Source organism: Falco punctatus (genome assembly GCF_963210335.1).
Source record: "Falco punctatus genome assembly, chromosome: Z".
Taxonomy (NCBI): Eukaryota; Metazoa; Chordata; class Aves; order Falconiformes; family Falconidae; genus Falco; species Falco punctatus.
Window position 1 is genome coordinate 34,688,624 of NC_137586.1, and position 18,543 is coordinate 34,707,166.

The window sequence follows — 18,543 nt, forward strand, 5'->3', positions numbered from 1 at the left end:
GCAGTTCTCTGGATTAATGTCACCTTAGCACACCACTGGGCAAGCCACCCGTTAGGAGAACTTGGCTGGAATTGAACAGTGATCCAGAGCAAGTTCAAACATCCACCTGCCTGTTTCTGAACACCCGATCTGCTTTCTTGCTCACCACCACAACAGGGCAGCTGCTCTTTCATGCTCAGTTCATTCTTCAACTCTTCTCATTAATACTTTTTCTACTGCTTAGTTTCTCAAGACTTTCTTTACAAGGTACTCTCCTGCAGACAACAATCTGTAAAGATTCATTTTCAACTCATTAGTATAGCAACACCTCCAGAGAAAACAAAACAAAACAACATTCATCTTACTGTATATATAACCACAGTGAAAGCAGGAAAGCTATGGAGTCCATAGCACCACTTGCAAGCTGTAAGAGGCATCCTTTCACACTACAGCTTTAAATGAGGTACTATTATCCCAGAGGCAGTACCTGGAATAATTTCTGGTGGCACAATGCACTACATACAGCTGGGCCTCACTCTCCACTGCCTCCATCACATCTGGTAGGTACACTCGTGTGAAGCACATGTGAAAACTTAAGTACAATTTTAAATTCACATCAGACAGCTGGATGATGATGATAAATCATGACAAATCCCACTGTGCTTCAGGAGGGTCAGTATTGTTTTACACCTGTGCTTGTACAGAATGAGCAGAGCCACCCTGCACAGGCAAAGCCAGCATCACCAATTTTCAGATGTGCTCACTCTGATTTCCTTTAACCCTATAAGCATTCTCTAATTCTCAGCTGTAGGTCTCAACAAGGGACCTAATACTGACCACTGACAGCTGAGTGATTCCAAAGCACAACCACCTCTCATTCATAAGAAAAAGGCTTTGTTGTATCTGCCCTAAAGACTGGGAACTGGTACTGGATAGAAACCAAAAATACTGAAAATAAAAACATTTTAGTTAATTTACCTTCTTCACAAAAAAGGAATGGTGACATATTTTTGTGAATAAATAGCAGAGAAAGACAGATGTGCCTGAACAGCTTGGTGTCTGAGATACTCGATGTCTAGAACAGAGACAGACTTGCTGGGATTCCTCTTCAGTATCAAGCAGAGATCAGGCTTTGCATCTAGCTCTCCCACTATCCAAATCCATGCCCTAATCATTGGCTCGTTGGTGTCTCATCCCCCCTCACTGTATCTTGGACCAGAGAGAAGCCCTCCTAAAAATTTATTTAGTTCCCTGAAAAATTTAGTTCTGATAATCAATGTTTTCTTGAGTGGAAAATCAACAAAACAAACCAAACAAAAAAAGTCATTACCAGTTTTGTTCCATGACTTTCTGAGACACGTGTATCAATTCTCAGTGTGAAGGCCTTTGTCCTCGCTTTTGCAAGAAACAGTGAGGTCTTTACATGAAAACATATATGCATGTTGCTTAAGAGTTGAGAGTGGTTTGAACTTGAGAAGCAGCCAGTGTTAAGGTTCAAAGAGAGCTCCCTTCAAGTTTAAAATCCTGATCTCGTTTTTATTTTTGCTTCTACATCAAGTGCGGAAAAGCATTTTACAGAGGAAAATTTTATACTAGGTTATTTCAGTGTACAAAGATTTTATAACTTCCCATCTTCAAATCAGACTACTTAGCCCCAATATTACTTTCACAGGCACACCTCTAATATTGTACAGTCCAGTCTACCACACTGTGACACTGGTTTTCCTATCAGGAACCATGCCTGAGGCTAAACAAACACTCTGTTGTGCTGTTTTGCCTTTTCATAACAGAGAACCATATCAATGTATTCTCTTCCGTGATTTTTAGTGAAAAACCAATGAAGAGGAAAGGAACTAACTGGAATTTCTTCCAATGCCATTTTTCAGTACTGCAAGCTGGTGAGAAAAGTACTAAAATATTGCAATTCAGAGAAGCTACAGCAAAACAAGAGTAAATTTCTTACAATAGCAACTTAATTACTTCCTTGTTCATTCTCTATTAATCTTTTCTATAAATTACACTATTTTATTTTGCATTGTTCAGTAAGTATTAATTTACACGTTAATTAACAAATTAATTAACATGTAAGAGAAGAAAGTGATGCAAGAACTTTCTGACATCTGAAACGTGACAGTCAAAAGCCCTTTAGATGAAGTAAACATGTCATTTTTCTCATCCTTATCTACATGCAAACTTGCAGAATACTGTACTCCATTACCAACAGTTACATTCTGTCGGATGTGTTAACCTTCAAGATTCTTTTTTTCCCCCCTCAACAGAAAGTGGTTTGGACAGAAGATAGAAACGTTGTATCTACCTGCCCTCACATCCTCCAGCACACTGGGGGTGGGGGAGGTGAGGGGCATGAGGAAACCCAGATGAGTCTCTGTCCAGACAAATTGTAGGATGCTTTTTGTTGGTGTGTGCAACTAACTGCATAAAGTTTGACAGCCGTATTTCTTCATTGCATTACTGATTATCCTACATTTTATGTACAGAAAGCAAAACAACTCAGTACCGCAAAACAGTAACTCCTGTTAAAATTGCATATGCTCACTTTTGAAAGATATAAATCAAGTGCATGGTTATCTAAGTTAAGGTAATTGGGATGGCTGCATACATATTTCTAAAATTAACTGATTTTTGTTTTTTCTTTAATTTTTCAGTTTCAACAAAAGGAAGCTTATAAAACAGGAGAAGAAGAAAGATGTGATGGTAAGATTAGAGCATTAATACTGAATACGTACACATCAGAAACATCTGCATCCCAAAGTAATTTGAAAAAGTGTTTAACAGTAGGATAGGATATACAGACCTAATCCTGTAACAGTTGTTTGACAGTGTCATGTGATATGTAAGTAATTAACTGCCATACTGAAGAGATTAATGCTATTTAAATTTACATCTAATCCCACTAAGATTAGGCTGAAACTATGGCACCCTATCCTGCAAGAACAGTAGGCAGCAATTCTTCATTCTCACCCTTCAAACCCACCTTGCCACTCCTCATCAGAAAGTTACAGTAAACCTCCTGGGAAAGCCGCATCATCAGCATGGCTATGTTATCATGCCTGCGCTGTTTCTTGTGAGGAGACAAATACCATTTTTTTTCCATGCATTGATCTGCTGGCATAAAGCTGGCCAGTCTTCCTCGCCATGCTGGAAGCATTGTCCAGCTGCGAGACCCCCAGGACACAGGTGTCGCCATGGAGACCATGGGGAGGTGGGGTGCTGCTGTTGGAGGGAAGCGAAAATCTCCCGCAGCTCTGCCGTGACCCAAGGAGGAGTTGGTACAGTGCCAGACTACACCTCTGCAGCCTCTCCTGCCTCACTTCTCCCCACAACTTCAGACTCGGTTTATCCAACTGCCTCTGCCAGCACAGCCCACCAGGTGCCCTGTGGGAAGAACTTAGTAACTCAGAGCTCAGTGGGGTGGCTACCCGTTAAACGTGGAGCAGGTGCTGCAGGTAACTAGACTGACTTTGGAAACAGAGATAAAAAGCATAAGACCAAAAATACAATGTTGCTGCCATGCACTATAATAAAGAATGTACTATAACAAATATATATACTGTCATTAACAAATGCACATGAGGCTCCAAGTACTCTGCACTGCCATACATAATCCTTGAGCAGTCACTGTGTACTTTAGGTACCTTGAGTACTTTTGTGTTTAACTTTACACTTCAGAAACAGACTGGGCCATTTCATCATCTATGAATCATTGTTAAGAGATGAGATTCCAGTAGATAGAAGAGCACTATGGGAGACTGAGAGAAATCTAATTAAAAGCCAAACAAATTATAAAGGCTTTGGAGTACATTTTAGTCATTATTAAATTATCCTGAAGAAAGTCATCCAAACTTCAAGGAAAAATGCACAGCTATAACATCTCATTAATGCTGAGAATCCAAGGACCTTGGCTAGAAAATGAAATCAATATCATAAACTTAACTACAGAAGTTAGAATAGTATTCCCAATTTCTAATGCAATAAGATTAAAGAGGCATTTGAGATAAAACAATGAAAGGGAAATTGTTGATTTAGAAGCATTTAGGTTATGGCATCTCCTTTTTATTACTATTATAGTCTATACTGGTAACAATTTAGGATGGTTTAATAGGTGTGGTACATTAATTTAATTGTAGATCTATCTGGGGAATGGTTTTGAAAGGAGACAAAATCATTAACTCACACAGAAATACACTGCTTTGATCAAGTTTGATACAGTTTGCATGAAAGCAGTAAAAAAGAGAAATTAAGAACCTTTTCAAATGTATCTGTGTATACAGAACAGAAACAAAGAATCTCTCAATGAAGACAAAAAAGAGAGGTGACTAGAAAAAGTTACAATATGTGGGCTAAATTAATTTTTTTCACCTCATGGATGTACCATTACTGAAAAACATGCCTCTGATTCATGAGGTTCATTCTTTTGGTAACTGCAGACATTCTACACCACATAGGTTAGATCATACAGAATAATACTTAACCTACAATTTCTAATAGGAGCTGATCGGTTTCAAAAATACTAATGAAATCTCTTATTCAGTAACATTGGAACAGAACAATTACACATAATAGCTCCTGGGCCATATCTTGCAGTAAGACATGCATTTTATCACTAATTTCAATCAAAGGACATCTAGAGTGAACGTCAAGGTAGAATCAGAATCATAGAATAATTCAGGTTGGTAAAGACCTTTGAGGTCAAGTCCAACCATTAACCCAGGACTGCCAAGTTGACCACAAAACATTGTCCCTAAGTGCCTCATCTACCTCCATGGATGGTGACTCAACCATCTCCCTGTGCAGCCTGTTCCAATGCTTGACAACTCTTTCACTGAAGAAATTTTTTCTAATATCCAATCCAAACCTCCCCTGGTGCAACCTGAGGCCATTTCTCCTTGTCCTGTCACTTGTTATCTGGGAGAAGACACTGACCCCCACCTGCCTACAGCCTCCTGTCAGGTAGTTGTAGGGAGCAGTAAGGTCCCCCCTGAGTTTCCTCTTCTCCAAATTAAACCCCAGTTCCATCAGCTGCTCCTTGTAACAGGATGTTGCCATAGTATAAAGTTTGTCACAGAGTAAGTGCTATGCACACAAGAAAAATACCCTTTGGCACTTACATCTTTCACGTATGTATATGTGAAATGCACGTGCTAGCCCTGATGTATTCAACTCACTGATGACACATGTAAAACACTAAGTAAAAGGCCTTGCTACAATGTACTAGTCAAAATAAAAGACAAAGAACCTACAATGAGATTTTTTACAGTGACTTTATTGAGCAAATAACAGCCATTTCCAAGAACGCAAAAAAGCAAACCTTTTCATATGCTTCCAAATATATCTCCCATTGTATTTGTCATTCTGTCTGTATTTCTAAACATTTTATTACTCTTCGTTCATTCAGAAACTGAAATTTACATGGGCTGAAGGAAAAGTCAGGTCACTGCTCTGCCCATAGTTGAAACTTCCTCATCTGCTACTCTGAATATTTGAAGATACTTATGAATAAGTTGTAAATTGGCATAAAGCTATTCTAACCACATAAAAACAGATATAATCTCTGTTGCTTTATTTTTTGAGAGAGTATAAACTTAACATTATTCTTACCCATTAGAGGATGTAAATTTTCTTGATGTACAAGCAACTTCACTTACTTTAAAAGAATTTTTTTGCTGTCCTGTTCATGGATTTTATTTTCTTTCTCTGCCTTTTTAATTAAACCTTGGAAAGCTCCTTCACCTATTTTTTTGTACCTAGTGCCTTTCAAGCTCTAAGGATAAGAAAGCACTTTTCATCTTTATGAGAGTAAAATTTAACTTATTTTACGTACCAGCAGGTTTTGTGGTAAAATTGTCACTATGGAAACAAAAACTAAACCAATTTGCTATTAATTTTAATTTTGTTTCAACTATCATGGCAGAACTACTGATTTTTAACTAGCAGACATAATGCTCATTCACTGATCACTACTAATGTCTTGTTCTGCAACCAGAAAGAAAGAGAACCCAATTGGTGGCCTCCTCCCAGGCGAGCCTTCCTTGCTAATGCTATCGTTTGTTACCACTTTCAGCACCACAGCAGCCAACAGGATAAGAGAAGCCATGGCTAAGAATTTTCTCTGGAAATACACTTTGAAAAGTTACTTTTGGTGAAAAGTACCTCTCACTCTATGAATGTGAAGTTATGAAAACTTACCAAATGGCAGCATTTGACTACTGTGCACACATCATCCTAGTTAAAAACACAGAAAATTCACATAGATTCATAAGGTGTGCATGGTTGTGTGTGTATATATATATATGAAAGGTATGTGTATGTGTGTGTATACATTGATTAAAGAGTATTTTGAAATATTAAAAAATACAAAGGCAGATGTAACAGAAGTTACTAGCAAGACATAAATGCTTTAAAACATGCTTTGACATACAAGGATTTTGAGAACTCAGACTGAATCAAAAACACAGAAATGCATTTAACAGATATTCATCAAGGTAAAACTTTGCAAGATGAATTCATCTGTTAGATGGAAACTATGAGTTTTTAAAGCATTAACCTTCAGAAGGAGCTCCAGGAGCTGGAAAAAATCCTGAACTCTGTCCAACACAGGCCACCAAAAAGCCAAGGTGATCTGTCAGTGTTCTCAACTCCTGGACCACATTAACTACTTCCTTTTTTAGTTCCCTCACTTCAGAAATGAGAACGTCCATCTTTGACAGTCCATGAGAAGAAGGCCCAAGAAGGAAAGAGCCATCGGGAAGGACCCCAATGGGAAAGGAGTGTCCGGTGGGTGGGGAGAAAGCAAAAGGGGACAAGTATCCAGAAGAGGGGTATCCAACAAAGGGGGTTGGGACCTGAGAAGTGGAGGGTCCAACAGCTGCTGGCCAATCAACGGGTGAAGGCGGTCCAGCTGTTTCAGTTTTAATGGTATGCTGGCATCTTGGCTCTTGACTGTTGATAGAGGTGGGTGTGGTGTAAGAGAGTGAACGTGATGAAGAAACTGTAAAATTAAAATTTACTTCATTGTATATTGACATTCAGTATTTCCATACACCTGACTACTACAGAAATCCACATGAATCTCTCCACTTTTATCATGACTAGTGTGCACTGGTAATAACCCATTTTATTTATTTACAACATACACAATGTTGTAACACTATAACAGTAAAACAGATCTCAAGGATAAATACTGAAATCGTCTGCATATGTCAATGTACTTCGTCAAGATAGCTTTTAGAAGCCATAGATGCACACATGGTGCTCTGTTCTTCTGATATTCCTGTTTCCTTATAAGTTAAAAGAAAAAAAAATACAACCTGATTTACTTACCAGTTAATAAATCAGTTCTTAGCCTATTAGATGTAAAGTAATTTTTATTCACTGCACTAGTTGCTAGTTTTGTTATATTTTTACTAACGTCTTCTTCCAAATAGGGAGGACGATTTTTACTTTTTTTTACCATACAAGATTTTATCCTCCCCAGAATTTCTAAAACACTCAGCAAATTTACTCATGCAGCAAGTGTCTCTCTATTTCACAATGTATTACTACACTAATGCAGGAACTCAAAATTTTGTCTAATACAGAAACATGTAAAGAATTCAGTAACAGCAACCTAGAAAAAGGAAGACTGCAAGAGATTTACAGCACACTACTTCTTAGATCTAGATGTATTTCCACCTGGTAGAAATATAAGATATGATCCAGACATTATTTAAGTTAGTAAGGCATTCAGCTGGGAAAACCAAGGCATGAGAGAAAACAAGTAACTTGCACAAGATCTGTCAGCGGACACAGAAAGTCCTCATTGTCAAGTTAGGGCTCTGTTTCTAAATAATGCACCATTCTCAGAGATGGCTTTCCGCTTTCTTAGGCTCTGGACTTTTTGGAAGGTGGTTAGTTATTTGGAAAGCTAATGGTAAACAGAAGGTTTAGGAAAAATCTTTGCAGTTATAAACCTGCCTATTTGCTCTGCAGGAAGACTTCACACCTGTTTCAAAAAATCCTGCAAATAGAGTCATATTTTAAGTATTTTAACATAGCAAAAATAATGGCACAAACTACAGAATCTTCCCACAATGACTGAACGTATGTAAACACAAAACCAACATTGTAAATCCACAGTAATATTTTTTTAAAATCTGATTTTGAAGCTGTTACAAATACTCTTGTGGTTACATACATTTTTAAACTAGTCACAAACATTTGCAAGCCAATGAAGTAAAACTCCAAGACAGTATCATGGCTTCACAAGTTTTCCTTTTCTTCCATAAGGATTTATAATCTGACCTCAATAAACACAAACAATTTTTTTTAAAAAATAATAATTTTGGTTCATTATAATTTTTATATATTTTTATATCACAGCAATAACATGCATAACAATACTAGAGTATTGGATAATGAAGCTGCTGCTCATAAGCCTTCACGGATTGGCTTTGACCAACCTTATGCCATCTAAAGTTCACATTTTCCAGATAGGCTTACTTATTTCTGCCCAGAATTACATCTGCAAACAGATCTTACAATAAGACCATAAAATACAACATCTGGAAATCTTATCAAAACATTTTTGGAAGTAGTACAACAGGAAGAAGACAGATAACAGCAAAAGGAAAAAGTCTGGAGTTTTATAACTGAAAGTAGAGTGTGGTATAAGGAAGATTTTATTGTAGCTGAGCTAGATTTCTTTTCCTTAGTTTCACAAATGCCAAAACCTGGATAAACAACAAGTACTCCTTGTGGTGGGTTGACCTTGGCCAGATGCCAGGTGCCCACCAAGCCACTCTATCACTCCCCTCCTCAGCAGAACAGGGAGAGAGAAAATAAGATGGAAAAAGAAAAAAAAAAACCAAACCAACACTTGTGGGTCAAGATAAAGGCAGTTTAATGAAGCAATAGCAAAAGGTGTGTCTGCAGAAGGAAAACAGACAATGTTACTGTCTAATTCCCATCAGCAGGTGATGTTCAGCCACTTCCCAGGAAGCGGGGCTTCAGCGGGCGTAGCAGTTGCTCCGGAAGACAAATGTCATAAATAACGAATGTCCCCCTTCCTCCTCCTTTCCCTTAGCTTTCATACCTGAGCAGACGGCATGTGGTATGGAATATCCCACGGGCCACTTGGGCTCAGCTGTCCTGCCTATGTCCCCTCCCAAGACCTTGCCCACCCCCAGCCCACTGGTGTGTGTTGGGGGAAGGTTGGAGAGGCAGCCTTGGTGCTGTGTGAGCGCTGCTCAGCACTAGCCAAAGCACTGGGTGTTACCACCACCTTTCCAGCTACCAATACAAGCACGGTGCTGTGAGGGCTGCCGTGGGGCTCAGCCAGACCCACACACTCCCACAGTCATGTTCCTGCCCTTCATGATGCATGCTTGCACAGTAGAGAAGCTGTAGAAACTATGAATATTACAGAAGAATCGCTCATACAGAATCACACCTCTCCTGATGTCTACTGACCTACTAAACTATATACTAGTTTTTCACAGCAATAAAAGGTTGATCTAACCTTTCCACTCCACTGAAAATTTTCATGTCATATTTTGAATCTCTGTATATCTCTGTATTAGTGATTCATCTTTGTCCCACTCTCTCCCACTCAAAATGGTTAGACACCTACAAAACTCCCAACTACTTTATTCCAGCCTGTTCCAGCTATCGTTTTATTGTGACTATCTCCCATTCCAAACTATCACTGTCATCTCACTACTGCTACTTTACAAATGCTGCTAAATAAAGATGCACAAAGTCTTCATGATAGAAGAATCTTTCAAACCTATGCCATTTCTATTTCTATGAAAATACATTATGCTTAGGTATGTAGATGAAGAAAGTAGGTCTATTTCGGGTCAGAAGTTAAGAGACTCTTCTCTGTTGGGTTCAAAACAGAGACAATGAAACTGAAATCAATAATGCTATATCTTAATAACGATGCTATTTCTGATTTGGTTTCTCTTAGAAAAGTTAAAATTCCATCAGAGTGAAAGAGAAGCAACTTACCTGTAAACATGGTACCTTTGCATATTCTTATTTGTGGGTACTGTGGAATTGTTCACCTTTCTGGTGCTGATGACCTTTCAAGACTGCCTCAAAAAGCAGTGCCTGTTGGGACTACATGCACATTCCCTGGTGACACTGGATAAACATGATTTTGATCCCAAATGTCTTCTCCTTTTTTTAATTTATGCCTAACCTCATATGACATGCAGATCTCCATGAAAGAAATGGAAGTAGTACCAGTGAGATTGCTCATGTAGAAACCACCTCCAAACTTTTCTTTCTATTATCTTTGTGCTTGCAGGCATAAGGAAACAGAATATAAGTTTCCAGAAATAACATATCCTCGTAAGACCTCTGTGTCCAAAAGGAGCTTTACACAGATGCATGCTAGTATGAAGATGATATCAAGCACCTAACAAACTAGCAACAGAGCAAACATGCCAAGAGCTGCAACACATCCCTTCCCAGTGAGATCCCTGGTGTAGAAACCACCTCCAAACTTTTCTTTCTATTATGTTTGTGCTTGCAGGCATAAGGAAATAGAATATAGGTTTTCACAAATACCATATCCTCATAAGACCTCTATGTCCAAATGGAGCTTCACACAGCTGCATGCTAGTATGAAGATGATATCAAACGCTACCAAACTAGCGTCAGAACAAATATGCCAAGAGTTGCAACATACCCCTTCCCAGTGAGACCAGGTACTAAAGACAAGCCCTACAGTCACTACCTTACAGTGTTTCCACAGCAGCAGGATAACCTCAGAATGTGACTGGAGCCAATCATAAATGTTTAGGGGCAAAAAGCTTATGCTTCTCCCAGTATAATGGTTTTCAGATTGGACAGTGATATACCTGTCCCTCTGCAGGAATGGAAAAACATGTTAAGGACAGAAAAAACAAAGTCCCTCAAAGTGTCTCAAAGGCAACCTTTTTGCCAGGGATCTGGTAAAATATTCACTAGGACCAGCAGTGCTGGAGAACAGGTTATTCAGGAAGGAAAGTAAACTCCAGGAAACAAAAATAAAATACACTGATTTGTGTCTATCTCTTTTATTTCCTCTTGCTCATCTTTTGAAGTTCTATGCTTTATGAAACATATAGAGAAAGCTAAAGGCTCTTTCAGTCCAGAACTCTAGCTACCCAATGGCAGAGAAATTAAGCAAAGGTTCATTATAAATCTACTCAAGCAATCTGAACAATAACATTGTTCGCTACTGATAAATGTGACATGATAAAAGGCTGGTAAAACTGAAAAAGCTAGTATTCACAGAGCACAGATCTTTGCAAGCAGAATGATTCAAGAGTTACAAAACAATTTAGGTAGTTAAGAACTGTAGAGAACATCTGGGAAATGCTCTTGCTGTTCATGCAGCACTGCATTTCTTGGAAGCCCCTACAGTTCACTCATCAGCACAAAAAGACTTCATTTCACAAGTGGGAATACATGAAGACCACTTCAGAAAGGAATGATGGGCAGTTCTCCCCACGATCACAAAAATAATTTATATAAAAAGCTCAAAAATTAGTTGAGGGACAATCCTGTCCTTTATGAAAAATAGTAATAAAGTGTCATAGCAGAGCAGGTTAACAGTCACAGAGGGAAATATTTTGCACAAGGAAGATTCTAGGCTGGCACAGCTGCTATTTAACTGTTCTTAAGTTTGGTTATGCAAAGACATGGGAAAGAATTTTTCATATACATATATACATATACATATACATATATATTTTTTTTAACAGTAAATGCTGCAAACAGCTAGAAATAAAAAAATACCAGAACCTCCATGAGAAACAAGTACAAAAGAAATGATGAAGAAAGACTAGTATACATTGTGTGAGAGGAACAGCCTAATGATGAGAACATAGATCAGAGGGTAGGCAGAAGCAGATTAAAAGGAGACCAACTGTAACAAAAACTTAAAAATAAAAGGCAGCTAAATTAAACAACAATCACATGCCACCTTGCACACAGAGATGAAAAAGAAAACTTAGCATGGAAAAAAAAAACCACAGAAAGAAAGGAAAAAAGAAGCCTAAGACAATATAAAAATGAGGTAAGTCCAAAGGGTCATTTGGTTATTAGGAACTGAGAGCAATGATGAGCAATGGATGGGGAAAAGGAGGGCAACACTGGCAAAGGAAGCAAAGATGTCTTTTTCTCCATTTCACTTTTACATACTGTGCTGTACATTTCATAGACTCTCCAAACAGCTGCAGCACCTCAGCCACAGGATCCATTAACCAACACTGTGCAACTACATGTGAGTTTAAAGACATTTTCAAATCACAAAGGTGAGCGAAAAGACTACATTGTCATCCAGGTTCATAAAGCATAAAGATAACATGAGGGAAAGTTAGGACAATTACTTTTACTGTTTTGACAGTCATAACTTTCTTCTGCACACAATTATTTTCCTTGCTTCTGATAACCCAAAACACAACACTTACCAACAACCATTAATATATGGATATAGTGCCACAAAGCTAAGTGTGGGCTCTTCAAAAAAGAGCCTGTTGGACCTATTCTGAGTCACACAGTATGGACTAAACACAGATACAGGAGTCTGTCATAGTAAAACGAAAACTGAGTAAACTACTGTTGACTCAACCACAGTATGGAGATGTTTTGTTTTTCACTTGAAACCATTGTACTCAAAATCCTGCTGGGATGATTGTAGCATACAGAATATCAAGTACCTCACCCGTCACACACCTTTACCAACAATAGCTAAGGCAGTCACCAGATGGAAAAATTATTATGTGTTTGTTTATACCATATCCTGTTGACGGTTGGTGTTAACTACATTTACAAAACCAGCAAGCATACATACCAGACAGAAAAATAATGATTCTTCTAAAAAAAAGCCATCATTTTATTGCAGTAATGGAAAGGCAGATGCACAGATTTATTGTGTATGCTTGTGTATATATATATGGTATATATTTGAATATACTTTGAGGTAAAATGGTCCCATGTTACTCACCTTGATCTCTTTCATGCCATGTCCGACTCCCCGCAGCTGGTGAATTTGGAGAAGGATAAAAGTCTCCTGTTGGGCTTGGCTCCATATTTTCATCTATGGAGATAGTTTTGGGTCTTTTGCTGTTGAAGTAATGTGAGATTTGGCAGTGAATATAAGTGGCTAGCAGCAGTATATAATGTTTGGATTTCAAAAAATATTTCAGTAGAAACTTATTCAGGTATACAAAGCACAAAAAAAGAGCGTATTAAAGTCTACATAGATGATGTTATTTAATAATACGTAATGTAGGTGTGTGCTTGCATTTTTCACAATTGAGTGTTTCAAAGATGCTGTGAATGGTGACATAGAAGTCTACCATCATTTGGCTGAACAAGCAAGAAACCAGTTCCCATAACCTATCAAAGAAAGGCTGTGTCATGAGAGTGTTAAAATGCTATGCATAAGCCATGAAAGCAAAACAAAGCACTGGAAAGATACTGCTAATAAAGTCAAGGTAACAGGAACTTTTCTGAGTGTGTTAATAAGGAAAAAATGTAGTTTACTGTATTTCACCAGGTCAAAATCCTAAGCTTTTCAAAGACGTCTAACCTGAAACAAAGACTTTCCATTTTAGACTAGTTTAATTAAAAACAACAAAAGGCCCATATTTCAAGTCACACTATAAAACAAGGCAGCACGTCAATACAGTGGAGGAAAGTCAATCTTCTTTGTAACAATATATACTGAAGCTGTTATGTTGACTGCCAAAGAAAACCAGGAAGGAGGTTTTAATTGGTGGTGGTGGCAGTATTGGTAGTATTATTATTGTTGTTGTTGTTGTTGTTGTTACTATTATTATTATTACTATTACTACTACTACTACTACTATTATTGCTACTATTATTATTACTGTTGTTATAGTTGTTGTTCAGACAACACTGTAAGAATTAATCTATCCATTTCTAAAATATTCTAGGTGAACAGCTAAGTTGAAAATACAATGAAATGAAATAGAGGAATATGAGCAAAGTAGCTCAGAAGCACCAGGTGCTGGTGGAAGAACACCCCAACCCCGTGACAGTCTTGTTACACCCTGTCCCTCTGTGCAGACACTACCTGACTCACTGGGCTGCAGAAACACAGGGCAATGACAGGTCCTATAGTGCTTATGATTCCATGGTACACTGGATACTTTCAGAAAACCAAGGGGCCCCAGGGGTGTGAAAGACAGTACATTATCTGGGAGTCAGAAGGAATGCACAGCAGGTTCTCCACCTCTATGGGCCCACTAGCTGCTCCTGAGGGACAGAACAGGGTCTTTCTCAGAGCTGGCAGAAGGGAGCATGTTGAAGAAAGGAACAAGTGGGTCCCTCAGATCACGCTACTTGTAGCAGGCATATGGAGAGCCTTGAGAAAAATTAGAAAGCCTGTGAATACCTCACATGGTCCTCATTGTTCCCACTGTGCTGGGAAATGTCCCTTGTAAGGGTGAGGCAGAAAACATATTTTCATGAGCTGGGGTGATACTATGGATAAAGTCTCTTTGTCTTTATACACCTGTCCTAATGCCTTTTCCATAGGAAACAGTATCTGTCCCAACATATCTTTCAAGACAGGTCCAGGAAGGAAGCCTCAAAGACAGCCTCTGTGCCTGCAAGCACCCTGCAGCATCAAGCCCTGCCAGCAGGTCCCTAGCTGCTAGACCTCTCTGCAACTCAGCAGTGGTTTCAGGATGCACCTCTGTTCTCTTCGCAGATGATTTAGTGAGGACTTCAAACCATGACAAAAGTTATTATCATCTTCAATATCAACAGTAACCACAGACAATAATGACACCACTTCAAACAAGATTTTTAATGTATATATCTGTACATGCATTACGGTAACGTACATAAGTAGCCTATCTCACAAAATCAGAGGAAATTCATAAAATAGTTGGTGTTGACAGTATTTGTGAATTGCCTGTCCTACACTATTAAACCTGGTTTCACATCAGAACTTATTTCAAGCTTTTACCTGCTTGGTGGAGAGGACAAGGACCTCTGCAGATTTACACCCGAATTCATATCATGGTAATATGGCTGGCTCGGAAGCTCTCCAATTGGGAAGTTTACTCCAGTTCCTTGGGTTATGGGTGCTGAAAAACACATCATCATAACAAGTCAAGGATAATCTAACTTTTTAGCCATCCTTTCGTTATTAACACTGGGAAAAACATCAAGGTGTTACTACATGCATCTCATTTTCTGCCTCTTGCAGAAACCAAGTAGAGATGGATTCTATTGATATTTATATATCTAAAAAATTGAATTATCTTCCCCAGTCCCTAGAATTCCCTTAGCAGTTATGCAGACAAAAATCTGTTTGTTATGTAACAGATAACCTAGAATCATCAATATGAAAAGGTAATACAAACCTTAGCACAAAGTCAAGCCTTCTGTAGAAGGACTTCTGTAATGCATGAGGCAGGGTTTATAAGGACAGCTAACGTTGTTTATTGAAGAACTGAAATAATTGGAAAGAATAAACTTGGGGACACAAAAACCCTTTTTTTCCTTTAATGTTAACTCTTTTGTATTAATAATAGCTTTCTGTGCTGACTATGTTTTGCTGCCTCCTTTTACTTTCACACAGTGCCACAGGTGCTTCCTTGTGTATGTACACCTACACATAAACACACACACTCAGTGTTATCTTCACCTCCTTACAGGGTCTGTATACTGTACATCTTGGCATTTCAAGAATAAATTACATGTTACATATTGTGGTATATTTACCTTTGCTTACTGTCTGTGCATTGTGCATTTTAGCTACCTTTGGCACTTAAAAGAATAATTGCATGTTGTATAATGTATCTGAAGGTTTGTGTATTTCCTGACAGTTAAAGTACAACTGTGTTGCGGCTTGAGGTTAAACAAAAGCTTGGTAAGAAATCCCACAGAAACCACATGCTTTAAAGCTTATTATTGGAAGTATATCGTGTCTAACAGCTGCAGAAGGTACAATTTCATAACATACTACAATATTGATCTTTTTTTAATCTGAACGGCCTGCTACTTTGAAATGCATTTAATCACATGACAACTAAATAAATCTGTATTTCACATATCCCCAGCCTCCTAAAAGCAAAACCATATCTTCAGCAAGCACGAAAGAGTATGTCCTAACACTGCATGATGTCAATGCTCAGTACTTTGCTGAAGGGCTTAACATAATTTTAATTGTTGAATATTAATTTCTGACCACAGCAAATGAAATGACACATGCATCTTAAACCTCACTTGAGTTAATTAAATTCCTCAAGCATTCTGACCTGGCATGAATTAACTTCTGTGCAAAATTTGGACAGACAGTTTTAGAAGCTTGTGCCTCACTGGTTTTGCCCTCACCTCATCAGAAAAGAGATTTTCCTGGACCATTCAGCTGTTACAATGTTGGTGTCATTGCTGTGGACACTTCTAACTTTAACTTTCAAGTATTTTTGTTCACTTCCTAATGAAGTCTTAAGAGAAATACTTTAATAATGTTTATACTAAAGGGAGAAAATAAGTGTTCAGAAAGCAATGTCAAATGAAAATATGCACAGTTTATGCCATACTATTATAGCAAATTCTTAGATGTCAACAAAACAGATCTTCTTACTTATATTCATTTTTTCTTTCTGCAAAAAAAGCTTCACATGTCCTTTTACATTTATACTTGGGGGGGGGGGGGGGGGGGGGGGGGGTTGCATGTTTGTGTCCATGACATTTCTGATGTCAAAACAAGCCAATTTTATTAGAAACTCAATTACAGCCAGTGCTACGAGTAGAAGAAACACAAGCATGTAATATCCATGCATTGTTTTTTTTTTTTTGAGAGCTACAAATTCAAAACCAAACTAGAGGAGTAATCAGATGGTTTGACAAAATACAAGGATATGCAGGATAACCTTAAAAAAGCTGCAAGTCTAACAAATAGAAGGTTTTGTTACATACAGTGGTTTTATTGACATATCCATTTATTAAGCTGTACAGAGGGACAAATTGATTCAATCTTTGAATTTCAGAGAGACAGTGTTTGTTCTATTACAAACACGTGTAATATGAACTGTAAGACTGTGGTCAAACATATCAAAATTGTTCATGGTTATAGGCATTTTCTATGCACCTTACACCTTGAGAGAAAAAAAACTTCAGGAAAAAACTTTCACTTGATTAGAGCAGGCTTTGGAAATTATTAAATGTAAATCATAACTTACTTCTGGACACCCTCACAAGTTCTGACACGTTGAACACTCCAGATTTTACAAAACTGTCTTCAAGGTACACTGAAAAACATCACAATACCATAATCAATATAATTGGAAGATTAATAATTAACTATATATAAGTTTACACACTGGTTAACAACAGTATCAACAGAGTTCCAGAACTATAATACACAGACCAAAGTACACTGAGAGCCGTTCACAGGATCTAACAAGAACTGAAATTCAGGAAGTGCAAAAAATCTTGAGAAGTTGTGAGAAAACAATTTTTTAATATGTGTACACAAACTAACAAGCAATACACTGAGTTCCTAGCTAACCATCCAGAACACATCTAAAACCTAGATCCTTTTATCAGTATCTTTTTTAAGTTTTTAAATCAGTGTTTAACTAAAAACTGTATCAACTGGACTAGGCAATTTCACCATAGAGCAGTCCTGACCTCAGATACATTTCTGCTAAAATTATACTGAATTCTTACTCTGCTGATAGTGACTTTACACTATCACCTCCATTACCAAATCACCTCTGAGGCAGATGAGGGGTTTATTATTATTTCAAGTAAAAGCAGGAACTGGGCAAAACAGCTGAGTTATTCAGTGCGGGGGTTATGAATATTGTGAATTATATCTCTAGAAACCTATGTTTAAGAAACCATGTATTATTATTATTTTGGCTAATGTTTACTCACTCTAAGATAAATGTAGATGGTATACTTTAGCCCTGCCATGAAATTCAGGCACAACCTGTAGTACTCTGGTGAAACAACAGCTGATAATCAAGACTCATCTCAGTAGTGTAACAAGATAAACTCACGAAAAGGGAGCTGAGAAACCCAGGTTTCTGTGAAAGTCTCATATCAATAATCACTGAATAAACTGATTTGACTAAATTTGAGATTAAATGACATCACGCTCCTTACAGGTAGGAATGCCAACCATTTACCCTCAGAAATACTTAGTTCTATACTTGGTCCACATTGCTGCTCCAACAGTATTACTTTTTTATTTGCTTTCATGTGAGAAGGTGAACTAAGATTTCTAACTGTGGCTTCTCTAGCCTCTTTTCTGAATTAACATAGCTTTTTTCTTTTGGAAATACACTATTAACATTCTGTTCCAAAAGTTTGGATGGGTAAAAGCATTCTAAATGTCTTAACTAATAAAACATACAAACAAATTTAAAATGCACCTACTGTAATATTTACTGATTTGGAAAACAACAGCTCAGTACTATTCTCCTTAGGTTTCTTTTGTCAATTACTGCTTTCATCTTCAAGTAATTAAACAACACAGTGCCACCGTAATCAGGAAAGCAACTGTAAAAGCAGCACGCTTCA

The 18,543-nt window shown here is 37.8% G+C and overlaps 1 protein-coding gene across 9 annotated transcripts in view; it reads right to left on the reverse strand.

The window, feature by feature from the left end:
* NFIB (nuclear factor I B) overlaps positions 1–18,543 on the reverse strand; it is a 274,513-nt gene that overhangs the window by 48,945 nt on the left and 207,025 nt on the right. For all 9 annotated transcript variants that reach the window (XM_080371878.1, XM_080371876.1, XM_080371875.1 and 6 more), the window contains exons 4-6: positions 17,196–17,264; positions 14,972–15,092; positions 12,977–13,095 (exon numbers count right to left, since the gene is read on the reverse strand). In XM_080371878.1, coding sequence (XP_080228004.1) covers positions 12,977–13,095; positions 14,972–15,092; positions 17,196–17,264 — 309 coding nt within the window. The remainder of the gene's footprint in view (positions 1–12,976; positions 13,096–14,971; positions 15,093–17,195; positions 17,265–18,543) is intronic.